Here is a 12,888-nt window from a genome sequence, read left to right on the forward strand (position 1 = left end):
AGGCATGTGTGCAGCCATCCTGTGCCTGTTTTTTGTAGACAACTCCCTGCACTTCTGGTATCCTCCTTATAAAGCATTTCTTCAGAAATGGCTCTTCTTTAGAAGGCAGCCGGTTGGGAGCAAAGCAGAACAGCGCATTTTGTGTACCGGTAATAGTGGGGCGGAAGTTCAAATGGTGATCCTGATGACAGTGTTGGTCTGACATAGTGGAAACAAAATTTAAAAATTCCTTCTGGTAGCACAGGCAAAAAAAATTCTAATTAGTGACCCTGAGATAAATTTTGAGGGGACGGTTGCCTTTTCCTGCACTGCAGGGGGTTGGACTAGAATCCAGGGGTTTCCCGACCTTGGGTCTCCAGCTGCTGTTGGACTACAACTCCCATCATCCCTAGCTAGCGGGGACCCGCGGTCAGGGGTGATGGGAACTGTAGTCCAAAACAAAAACAGCTGGAGACCCAAGGTTGGGAAACCCTGACTCTCATCCTATGAAAGGTCCTATTGGGAAGAGAGCGAGAGCCACCCCTTTCCAGCAGGGTTGTTGTTGGCTGCTGGTTCGAGCTCGACGAGCCCCCTGGCTGAGGTAAATTGCTGGGACCCACGCGCCCCTGAAAGAAAAAGCGGGACGTGGGGGGGGGAGAGAGAGAGAGACGCTATGGCAACGGGAGAAAACTCCCCTCTCGCTTTCCCGCCTCTTTCTCTCAGTCAGGGCAGGCTGCCAAGAGGGCGGCGCCTTCAGCGCAGCCCGCTTCTCTTGCTCGGGCCGCCCCGCCTTTCTCCTTCCCCCGCGGCGCTCGGAGAGGGGAAGGCGGGCTCTCTGGTCGCGGGAGCCCCGGGGCTGCCTTCACCTCTGTCAGCCAGACTCCTCCCGGAGATTATTCCGCATTATCTGCAGAAAAGGAGGAATGCAGCAGCAGCAGCAGCGACGGACTTCTAGGGAGATGAATGCGGAGAAGGAGGGTGTGTTGCTGGAGCTGGAGGAAGATGACGAGGAAGAAGAGGGGGAGGAAGAAGAAGATGGGGAGATGGGTGAGTAAGGAGGATCAGATTCTGGGGTGGCGTTTGTGTGTGTGTGTGTGTGTGTACACGTGTACATGCCGTACATTTAAAGCACGCACACCCCGAAAAAGAATGTTGGGAACTGTGGTTTTACCCCCACGCAGAGTTACGATTCCCAGCAAACTACAGATCCCAGGGGAGGGGCGTGCTTGAAATATGCTTGAGATGAGACGGTGGAGGAAGCGCATCTAAACTACTTTTGAGCTAAGGCGACAGAGCTTGCTTTGCAACAGGGAGAACTGAATCATGTCTTAAAAGTCTCTTCCCAGAGAGAGGGGGGAGGGGGGTTGTCCCCCCCCCGGCCGGTTTATTGGCTGCCCTTTGATTCACCCTTTTTTTTTTTTTAAAGCGGTGTGTCAACAGCTTGGACAGTCGCGCAGGCAGCACAAAGTTAACTCGGAAAGTTCGGCTTCGCTATTCTTTCCAGCTCCTTTCCGCGGAGTTATTTGGCTTTCACCATTCAGCTGGGTCTGAAAGTGTCCTGTGCCGGGGGGGGGGGGGGAGGTCCTTCTTTCTAATCCTGAGTTGAAAGACCTCGCCGTTGTCTCTCCCCAGTGCTCGCCTCGCTCCCCTCCCTGCTTCCAAAACGCTGATCTAAGATTTGAACAGAACATTCGCAAAGAAAACTGACGGCAATGGGCGTTTTGACGGGCTTGGGAAAGAATGCAGTGTTGTTGTTCCGAGATCTTTGGTTGTTGCTTTTTTATTTTCGTCTGGGAGTTTAAAGTTCAGTGATTATTTGTCACTTTTCCAGATAAATGTGAGTCAGAAAAGACGAAAGAATAAGCTGGGAGGATAAATGAGACCTAAAGGCATGGTGGTGGTTGTTGTTTGTTTGGGTTTTTTTTTGCAACAGATGATCTGGAAATACTGTACTCAATAGCGCCACCTTTCTCCCTGTGCTAAAGGAAATTCTTTAAAATACTGCTAGGATATATAAGTTGAGGGTAACAATCCAGCAAAAGTCTCGACCAAGGCTGTAGTCCTCCTAACTCCACATACTTGGGAGTAAGCCCCACTGAATCCAACGGGATTTACTTCTGAGTAGATGGGCTGCAGACCTGACTATGGCTCCATTTAAACCACACCTCCCACCCCCTAGAATCCAGGAAACTGTAGTTTACCCCTCACAGAGCTATAATTCCCAGCACCCTTAGCTACAGTTTCCAGGATTTTTGGAGGAAAACATGCTCTAAATGTATAGTGTATACACAGGCTGCAAGTCCGTTTGAAATAAAGAAGATTTAGGTTAGTCACATGGGGTCACGAAGAGTCGGAAACGACTAAACAACAACAAAGGTTAGTCACAAACCCTCTGCTGCTGTTTTAAATAACTACCGTATATCAGTAAATAAAGCAATAAAATGTGTACTTTATTAAATCTAAGCTGTCCTGGAAAAGGACATGGAAGTAAGTTTAACAAAGAAGTATAACATACAGGAACTGACAGTAGGAGAAAGATGCAGTTCGCTGTAGTGATGGAGCCAGCATTCTACCGTAGGTCCAGCAGGGAACACAATCTCTTTGGTTGCTGCGTTAAAAGCCACCCCCTGTGTCTAGCTTGGTCCTCAGTGCTGACATCAACATCAAGAAGAAGCGGTTTCTTCTTTCCCAGTTTTGCCATGCCTTTATTTGACTGCCAAAGCAGCTTTGCTTGGCAGGGAGAAAAGGCATGATGAGTAGGGGGGGGAATGTATTCTCTGTCTGTAAGCGTTAGTAGTTAACTGTCTCTCACAGATAAAACATGAGAGGACTGTTTGCTTATTTCTTAAGTTACATTTTTTAAATTCATCGACTGTCTTTTCAAACAACCTGTGAGTTGGATTGCAGCCTAAGTCATGCTTAAGAGTGAACCCATTGAAACCAAAGGGACTAACTTAGGCCCCACTGATTTCAAAGGGACTGGTTTAAGGATTACCAAGTGTGAAGTCCATTTCAATGGGCTTGTTCTAAGCATGACTTAGGCTGCAGTCCCAACCCTTATATGCCAGGCTAATGCCATTTGGGCATTGGGTCTGATCTGGGCCCTGTCACTGTGCCAGCCTAGCACTGCCTACCCTCCCCACAACCTGCATTCCCACCCCACTTTTCTTTGCTGTCAACCATGAGTGGCAAGACTGCTGGAACTAGGATTGCTCTGCCCGTGTGGATTCAATCCTTGTTGCAGCAGGTGAGGTATGATTAATGAAGAGCAAATGAACAGAACAATGGAAAAAACCAGTCTACTAAAGCTGCGTAAAACTATGACTCACCAAAGAGACCGTACCAACTGAAGGTCGCATCGGTCAACCATAACAAATTATACTCCGTGTTAAAATGCCATTTTCTTCCATCAAAAGTGATACAAAGAGGGACTCCTCCAGGTGCCACAAAAGAGAAACTAGCAGAGTACAACTCCAAAACAACCTCTGAGGCACATTCAGCATACCCTCATAAATAGGCAGAGGCCACATTCAGATGTACGGCTAAATCCTTGTTTAACATTACATAAATGAGCCTAGCCTCTTCCTGTGCTTGTAAACTACAGTATTCCTTCTCCTCTTGTGGCTTCCCTCATGCCTGAGAAGAGGAAGCTTTTGCTTTCCCTTAACTGTGGTTTGTAACTTTCCAGCCTTAGTTACAAATGTTTCTTTCCCATAAAATTGTCACAAAAGTTGCTTTTTGTAATTTAGTACGAAAAAGAAATGTTACTCCAATCTTCTCCTTTCACTTTGTAAAATGAATCTGGCATTTAGCTCTTCTAAATTATAGTGCAGGTCTGTCTATGTAATTGACACGAGTCCTCCTTGCAATCATGAAACCGTTTACTTCTGCCTAAGTTGTCAACGGAAATAAAACGAAGCAGAGACAACAAACAACTGATGTGTGTGATATTTGCCAGTGATGCATGGAATCAGAAGAGACCGGGTATTAGGAGTTGTTCAGATTTATCAAAGGGATAGTGTGTGAATTATTTATCATTTTTGTTTCAAATTCTAACAAGGCAAAAGTCAATAGACATGTGAATGTATCTATTGTCATTTGTATTATGCTTAGGTCAAGTACCGTTATTTGTTGAAAGGTAGCAAAGTTATATAGACAACTGTCATCGGTGTTCAGGAAATCTTGTAGTTTATCTGCATCAAATGTCAATGTTAAGTCTTGGAAAATGTCAACACAATTTTTTAAAAGTGAGGTTGAATGTGCAAGCAATCAAGCCAGTTTTAAAAATACTTCAGGTACTTGGAAGTTCACATGAGTTTTTCCATACCCTCTGAAATAAATTTATTGCCTTTGTATGTTCATTACAGTTCTGCTCATTCTGATCATTGACCCTAATCCAACTGAAGCTGATTAATAGGGTGGGAGTTAGGTTTTAGTGTGTGTTCAGTTCAGACTCTATAGAGAGATCAGGGAAATGTAAAAATAATCAAACAGAGCTATGTTTCAGCTGCAGCAATATACAGGAACTAAGTTGGCATGGCACCACTTCCTTCTTTGTGGGTTGAGTCAGTCTTCTGGTTTTATAATCGAATCAAGCTGTCTTCTTAAAAACTGTCCATAGAGAGAAAGTGAACTCATGGACATTTTGTTACTTGTTTATTTCTAAAATGTCTATGCTACCCTTCTGCATTGCATTCTCAGTTGCTGTTGTTGTTGAATCTATAACCTCAACCTATGCTGGAGGTTGTACTCTGGGATGTAATCCAGAAAGAAAGTGTCCCATTAAAATCAGTGTCTTTGAATGCATGGTTTGCAACCAGGCAAATTGATACTTTCTTTCCCTCAACTTGTCATGGACTGGTTGGAGACAAAGGAATGGTGGGAGGAACCAGCTGTGGAACCACCAAGGCAAGAAAGCTCAGAGCCCAGGGAATGGTGGTGGGACAATGATGAGAGGTCAGAGGGAGAAGATTGGAAGGAAGAGGTGTCAGAAGCTGAAGGGGTAAGCAGGGCTTAGTGAGCAGGGAGAGTATGTGGCAGAGAGGGCAAGAATTGGAAGCTGAAGTTAGTGAGGTCAAGAGTCAGAGATAGGTCAGGCTGGTGAAAAGTCATGGTTGTTTCCTCCTCCTACTGTGACACGCTCCCTCCCTGCTGCCTGCCAGAACCAGGAGAGACGTGAAAAGGTCAAGGAGAGTTTGGCTGTACACAGACACGCAGTCTCCAATTGCTTGGGGAAAGCCCTGGAGAGGAGGAGACATAGACAGCTGTGGGAAGGTAGGGACCTGTAGTCTTGGCAACTGATTTTCTGGAGGAAGACCCACTGGGAATAAGTTGCTGCTCGTTAGGACCGACGACACTCAGAAAAGTCTGTGAAGATCGTGTTTTTGCTCATCAAGTGTTAACTCCAACTTTGGACCATGTGATTACTGACCACCACACCCTGTGACATAACTGTAGCTGTTGTTGCTCAAGAAAAGTTTTGTGCCTTGTCATGGAAGGCTTAGTGCACATACCAGAAAGAAGAAAAACTGGGCAAGTTTTGTCTCCCTCCAAAAAGAATGGCAACAGAAAACTTCTGGCTCCATGTGTGTGTGTGTGTGTGTGTGTGTCCAGTTGCCACTGTCCACTTGCACTGCAGTAACACAAGTAGGGCCTAGATTAAGCTAGATCTCTAGCTTTCATGTGGTTTACTGTAAGGGGAACCCCCTCACTACTGCTCTTGGCACAAGGCTGCCTGGCAATAAAACTCAGAGCCACAAAACTGCATGGCAGGTACTTCATTAGGATGGAACATTGCCCCATTCTCCATGCCTCTTATTCCCTAATATAGCCATTGAGCCGTGTCTCTATGATGCTATTGTGTGCAATGCTGATCAGTACTCCTGCTTGGCAAATGCACAGGGACTGATGAAATGAGTGAAACGGTAGAATTATTCCTTTATTCCCAAGGGGAAATGTCAAATAATTGTGGCTCATGTGGAAAGGAAAATGGAAAAGTTATGGAACAACAGCAAAAAAATCAATAATGATGTGATGTCTATCATTCTGAAATTTGTGTAAAAATGTATATAAGACTTACCCCTTACCATCTTAGGACCCAACCAGATGAGATGATGGAGATCAGTGATGCTTTCTTCAAAGCAGCCATTGGTTGGAGAAGCGATTGAATTGGGCCTGTGGTACTACCATAGTTAATTGAAGTTGCTGTTAGTTCTGCAGGGCAGGAGTGGGAGACAGAGATACCTCTAATAGGGGATGTTACGAGTATTTGAGCAGTACTTAAGCGAGTACAAGTGGCTCCCCCCCCCCCGGCCCCAAGGCTCAAAATTTATCTTGCTGATCATATTTTTAAAATTCTTACTATAGTTTAACAAGTACCTGGTTGTACAGTATTTTTTTCCTAGACAAGTTCCAGTGAAATAGATAGTTCCTAGATATTTCCAGTGAAATAAAAATCTTCACTTGTTGAGGTTCTGGTTGAATGAGGAATGCCACATTTTCAACAAGTGGGAAAAGATTTACTGGTATGTCTAAAAACTTATTTTAATTTCCCAAGCTTCTAGGCCCCAGAATTCTGTGTTACTTGACAAAATACATTCTAGCTAGCTTCTCTGGGATAGAAATCTAATAATTTGCCGCCCTCCTAAATTATTTATTCAGCGACTGTACAGGTGCAATAAAAAAAATGATCCATTATCCCTTAACATAAATTTATTTTACAAGCAATTGCTAACTTCTTTAGTGTACTCCTAGGAGTTTGTGTGTGTGAAATATGACACCCATAGCATTAGGATGCAGCAGAGCATCTTCTTCAGTTACCTAGGATAGTTTAAGACGTGTTGTTTTCCTGGTTTTGCTCTCTCTCTTGGATATTTTTATGGACGCGCCTTCTTCAAGAAAACACCCATTTAGAATTCCTTTCTCCATGACTTTTCTGAAACTACTCAGTGTGTTGTTTCACATGCTAAAACTAAACCAGTCCAAACTGTATTCTCTTCCAGTTATTTGTTTTCTTCATGTTCATACTAAAGAAAGTTATTTCTTCTACTATCTAACTGTCAAGGATGTGGCTAAGCAACTAGTCAGCTAGAGAGTAAAAATAAGATATTTCTAGAATTGTTGCCTTCCTTACAAGCAGAAAGTGGGACATCAAACTTTCCACACACACAAAAGGCAAAAAGTGCCACATTTTGAAGTACTGCACATGTTATCCTATATATGATTGCACTTCCCACCTTTCTTCCAAGGAGTTCAGGGTAATGTACATGGTTCTTATCCTTTCCAATCCTGTGAGGTAAGTTAGGATGAGACAGAAATAGCCAACATATGCCTTCCAGATGTTGTCAGATTAAACTCCCTTCAACCCCAACCATTGGTTATCCTGGCTGGAGCTTGATAACACCTGGAGGAACAATACTGGCTACCTTTGGACTGAGACATAGTGGCTGGCCCAAGTTCTCCCAGCAAGCAGCAGTCTCAGGACCAATTCATGAACTGTTTTTCTGCATGGTTTGGTCCATTTTAATACCTGAATCCAAGAAGTAGTGCTATGCCAAAACCTAGCCTGCTTTTTGCCTCATCCCCAGCATACTTTAGAATCACTTTAGTACCGGGTATATAGATGAGTACAAAATCAAGCTTACTATATCATTGCAAGGTGGCCAAGGGTGTTGTGTGTGTGTCCCACCATCCCATTAAATATTTCTCCAACACTCTGTAACTTCCCTGCCTCTCCAAACTCCATGGTATGAAAAAGCCCCATGGTAGTCTTTACCTACTGATGGGCTTTAACTAAAGTGCAGGGAACTTAGTAGGCTGTCAGGGTGCATACCAGACAGGAAGCCAAGGATTCAGGAAGGCTGCAGATTGAAGGCCATCAAAGAGATGATGTATAGAATGAGAGAGAGAGGATACTCACAACCTCTGAGTCTGTGTCGATAGTAAGGTAAATGTGGATGACAAATCCACTGAGTTTTACCTCTCCTTTGATAATTTTAAAATGCAATTTCTTTTCTCAGTAATTGATGGAGAGTAGTCACAAAAAAACATTGGAAGAAATATTTGACACACACTATTGGGCTGTACCTCAACAACACCTGGAGGACCACAGGTTAGCCTTTCCTGGTCTACACCTAAACTCCCTATTCTTACTAGTGTTCAGATAATTGAGGTCCAGGTTATATTTGAATTGATGTAATCCAAATCAAGAGAGAAGGGCTGGTCAGCTTCTGTGGCCAATTCTCCATTCTGCATTTGCTCTCTGCCTTACTTCTTTTGTTTAATCAAATTCAACATTTCTCCAGAACCAGCACAGGGACATTTTGAAGATAACTACATTAGAGGCTCTGGTTACTATAGTGATTGCGGGGGGCAATAAGAAATAAATTGTACTAATGATCCAAATTGTCTTTATTACCCATCTCCCTCTCTAAGACCAGACCTTCCTTATATGCCCCACTGGCAAAATCTAATATGTATTTTGGCAAGCAGCCGCATCTGACTATAGTTCTCAAGCAACTTATCTCATACTAATTAAGATTCTGAATAGAAGATTCATCTTTTTCCTCTAGCCTATAGTTTTATGATAATATATTTATATCCTGCACATAGGCCTGCATGATAGCTTACAGCAATTCTAAATGCTAATAAAATAATTAATAATACAATAAAGTAAAATAAAAAATTAGTGTCACAATAAAACAGTGAAGCAGTATAGAGAAAGCAAAGTGGGAATGAAAAACAGAACCATAACTAATATTAAACTTCCTGTTCTCTCCCAAGGCATAGTGGAACAGGAAAGTTTTAATTTGTTTTTCAAAGACAAATAAAGAGTCCTGTGGCCTTTCTGATAAAAGAAACTCTGAAGTGAAAGTGCCACCAGAAAGAATATTTCACACCTAATTGCTTTCAAACTAATTTCTGATAAAGATGGCATTGGGAGTAGGCTCTAGTCTAACCAAATAACTTAATGTTCAGGGAAGAAAATCATGGGAAAAGCCAGCCTCTGGTATATCCTAGCCAGGTTGGACAGGAAGGTCTATAGCAGACTTTGAAGATTGTATCTAAACTCACCATTAATCAGTGGAACTCTTTCAGCACTGGTGTAATGTGTTCTAAGGGGCCAACACTGGTTAACAGCAGTCCTGCTACATTCTGCACTACAGCGGTACCTCGGTTTACAAACACAATTGGTTCCGGAAGTCTGTACTTAACCTGAAGCGTACTTAACCTGAAGTGAACTTTCCCATTGAAAGTAATGGAAAGTGGATTAATCCATTCCAAACGGTCCGTGGAGTACTTAAACTGAAGCGTACTTAACCTGAAGCGAACTTTCCCATTGAAAGTAAAGGAAAGTGGATTAATCTGTTCCAGACTGGTCCGTGGAGTACTCAAACCGAAGCGTACTTAACCCGAGGTATGAGTGTAATTGGTTCTGGAAGTCCGTACTTAACCTGAAGAGTACTTAACCTGAAGCGAACTTTCCCATTGAAAGTAATGGAAAGTGGATTAATCCGTTCCAGACAGGTCCGCGGAGTACTTAAACTGAAAAAACTCAAACCGAGGCATACTTAAACCAAGGTATGACTGTAGTTTCCAAAGGGTGTTTGGAGAAGTCATTTTGTAGGATTTGATTTATTTACAATGTATGTGTATGTAGGGTTATTTAATGTGGGGTCATCTGATGTCCTGTTAAAAGTGTTGTGGGAGGCGGGAATTATTGGTTTGTTGTTGTTGTTGTTGTTGTTGTTGTTGTTGTTGTTGTTGTTGTTTTACTATATATTTTGTGGTTTTATATTATGATTTTATTTTGTGAACCACCCTGAGATCTGTGGATGAAGGGCGTTATACAAATTCAATAAATAATACTAAAAATAATAATAATGCAATGGTTGATTTTGAAAATTCTAAGTACCTGTTAATGGCTGGTCATTGGCTGTTATGTAAGTACCTGAGGCTGGTCTGAAAACAAAGAGTGAGGTTACCATAACTTCCATCACAGAGTTTTGGTGTGCTGATGACAATGTAGTGTGTGCACACTCAGAGGATGACTTCCAAGCCATCCTAAATATCTTCGAAGAAGCTTATGAAAAGCTTGGCCTATCGCTCAACATCCAAAAAACCAAAGTGCTGCACCAACAAGTACAAAATAACCCCTCTGCAGTGCCACAAATCTAATTCAATTGTGTAATGTTGGAAAGTGCCGCTCACTTCTCCTACCTGGGCAGTTATATTTCCATAAGAGTCAACATTGATGGTGAAATCCAGCATTGCCTGAGCTCTGCGAGTGCAGTTTTCTTGTGATTGAAGTGCAGAGTGTTTGAGAACCAGGACATTTGCAGGGAAACCAAAATGCTTGTTTACAAAGCTATTGTACTACGAACCTTACTGTATGCTTGTGTAACATGGACCACTTATGAACGCCATCTCCAACTCCTTGAAAGATTCCATCAATGGTGTCTCCGAAAATTTTTACACATCACTTGGGAAGATAGGCGAACTAAGCAACAATTCTTCAACATCAACTTTGTTGGACTGGTTATGTTGCTCGGATCCCTGATTATCGTCTTCCAAAGCAACTACAGTACTTTATTCCGGACTTAAAAATGGAAAGTATAATGCCAGTGGTCAACAAAAGAGGTTTAAAGTCTCTCTCGAGGCAAATCTAAAAAAAGTAGTATAAACACCGACAATTGGGAAACACTGGCCTGCAAGCACTCCAACTGGAGAACAGCCTTTATCAAAGGTGTCATGGTCTTTGAAGATGTTCAAACTCAGGACAAAAAGGAGAAATGTGCTAAGAGGAAGGCACATTTGGCAAAGCGTCACCATGATCAACTCCCACTTGGAAACCTATGTGCCCACTGTGGAAGGACGTGTGGATGCAGAATCGTTAAGACCATGTTCATGGAAAACCATCTTACTCGGCTACGAGTGAGAAGAAGAAGAAGAAGAAGAAGAAGAAGAAGAAGAAGAAGAAGAAGAAGAAGAAGAAGAAGAAGAAGAAGAAGAAGAAGAAGAAGAAGACAGGCTGCTATGTAAGTACCTGAGACTGGTCTGTTGGAAAGTGGTTGGTTAGTAGGTTTATTTGTTTGTTTGTATTGCAATATTGAGAGTACAGTGGTACCTCTAGTTACAAACTTAATTCGTTCCAGAGGTCCGTTCTTAACCTGAAACTGTTCTTAACTAGAAGCATGCTTTCGCTGCACCACTGGCACACGATTTCCATTCTCATCCTGGTGCAAAGTTCTCAACTCGAGGTAAGTCTTCCAGGTTAGCGGAGTTTGTAACCTGAAGTGTTTGTAACCTAAGGCGTTTGTAACTCGAGGTACCACTGTATTGTAAATTATGCTTCTGATTGGCTTATTGGGCAGAAATTATTAATTATGCAGTGGCCTGATTGGCGGGGAGGACTCTATGCCTCTCAAATCTGATTGGTTGCTTGACAGACAGGCTGGGACATAAATAGGCCTAATTTGCTAATATTGAGAGAGACTGCTGACCAGATATGAAGAAGACTGGCTGAGAATGGCTGAGAAGAAGCAGCTGGAGGCTAAAGGTGAAGCTGAAGCAGGTGGGAAAGAGACTATCCAGGCTGGAGGAAGCTGAAAATAATACTGTAGTCTGCCTTAAAAGAGCAAAATCATTGACCTTAAGCTGAAGATGGGCAGTGAGGTCATATAACACAGTAAGAAGAATTCAGGAAGGAGCTGACCAGAACTGCCTGCAAGCCTGGCTCAAAGAATCCACAGTGGTCCACAGTAGCTAGTGGCAGGACTGACTGGGGAAGAGGGGCTAAGGGTAATGGCTATTAAGTTAAAAATGGTTAGGGAATAAAGTGTATCAGCCAGGTTCAAGGAAGCATCTGTAACACAGTCAGTTTTTAGATACAGCAGCTTTATTACAGCACTAGTGTAATTCAGCCCGTTGAGTAAACGGGCGCTAGAACATCCCGGGGTTCGGAGAAGCGCTTGCGCAGCGCTTCTCCAAACCCCGGGACCTACGCTGGGGAGGAGAGGCTCCTTTCCCGCCCTGGCCTGGCCTGGCCTGGCCTGGCCTGGCTGGAGGCGGCACCGGGGCCGGCCGCGAGCCCTGCGTTGGCAAGGTGGGAAGCCCCGTTTCTCCGCGGGACACAAATGCTTACCTCGCCACCGCTGCTTCACGGCCTTCCGCCACAGCCGCCGCTGCCGCGGCCCCGCCACTCCTCTCATGGGCCAGGGAGGGTTGTGAGGAGGAGGCGGAGGAGGACCAAGATGACGGCACCGGGCTCCGGGGCTGCGGCGGCTGCGGGAGCCGGACCGGGCTCCTCAAAGGCGCCCTTCCTCCCCCCATTCACCTCCACCGGCCTCCTCCCTCGCTTCCCCGATGTGCCCTGCAGTGAGGCAGTGTCCGGCCGGGAGCGGCGGTTGGAGGAGGCAGAGGGGGGGAGAGAGAGCGCGTGCAGTCTCTTTGTCCAGTCCCTGTGTCCGTGGGGCACATGCGCAGTAGCGCGGACACAGGGACACAGGGACTGAACACAGAGACACTTGTATATTATTATATAGGATATATGAGTAACCCTTAAAGAAGCAGCAACAAATTGAAGCATGGCATTCACCTTATCATATCAGATCTTCTATTACGCCATACTTCTATCAGAAAGGGTTAATAGAAAAGTAAGCTATATGCAGCTCAAGAAAGATATCTTAAATGCAGTTTCTTGCCCTTAGGAAATATATTGCCCCCCTCCCAAAGACATAAGTGAGGAAACCTTGTCTTATCTGTGTTCAGTTTAGTTCTTGGACATGATGAGTGCATCAGGCCTTTAAACTATGTTGGCATCTTTTTCTGTTTTATTTCCATGCCGATATATTTTCCATCTGTGTTTTATGGACATGTGCAGGACTCAAGTTCCCTGAAACTGCCAGTTTT

At 43.9% G+C, this 12,888-nt stretch overlaps 1 protein-coding gene across 1 annotated transcript in view; it reads left to right on the forward strand.

Moving 5' to 3' along the window:
- The first annotated feature begins 636 nt into the window (after window positions 1–636).
- ANO6 (anoctamin 6) overlaps window positions 637–12,888 on the forward strand; it is a 71,513-nt gene continuing 59,261 nt past the window's right edge. The window contains exon 1 of the mRNA XM_060279623.2: window positions 637–1,026. Within this exon, the coding sequence (XP_060135606.2) occupies window positions 903–1,026 (124 nt within the window). The 5' untranslated portion in view covers window positions 637–902. The remainder of the gene's footprint in view (window positions 1,027–12,888) is intronic.

This window comes from Zootoca vivipara, chromosome 9 (assembly GCF_965207765.1).
Source record: "Zootoca vivipara chromosome 9, rZooViv2.hap1.1, whole genome shotgun sequence".
Taxonomy (NCBI): Eukaryota; Metazoa; Chordata; class Lepidosauria; order Squamata; family Lacertidae; genus Zootoca; species Zootoca vivipara.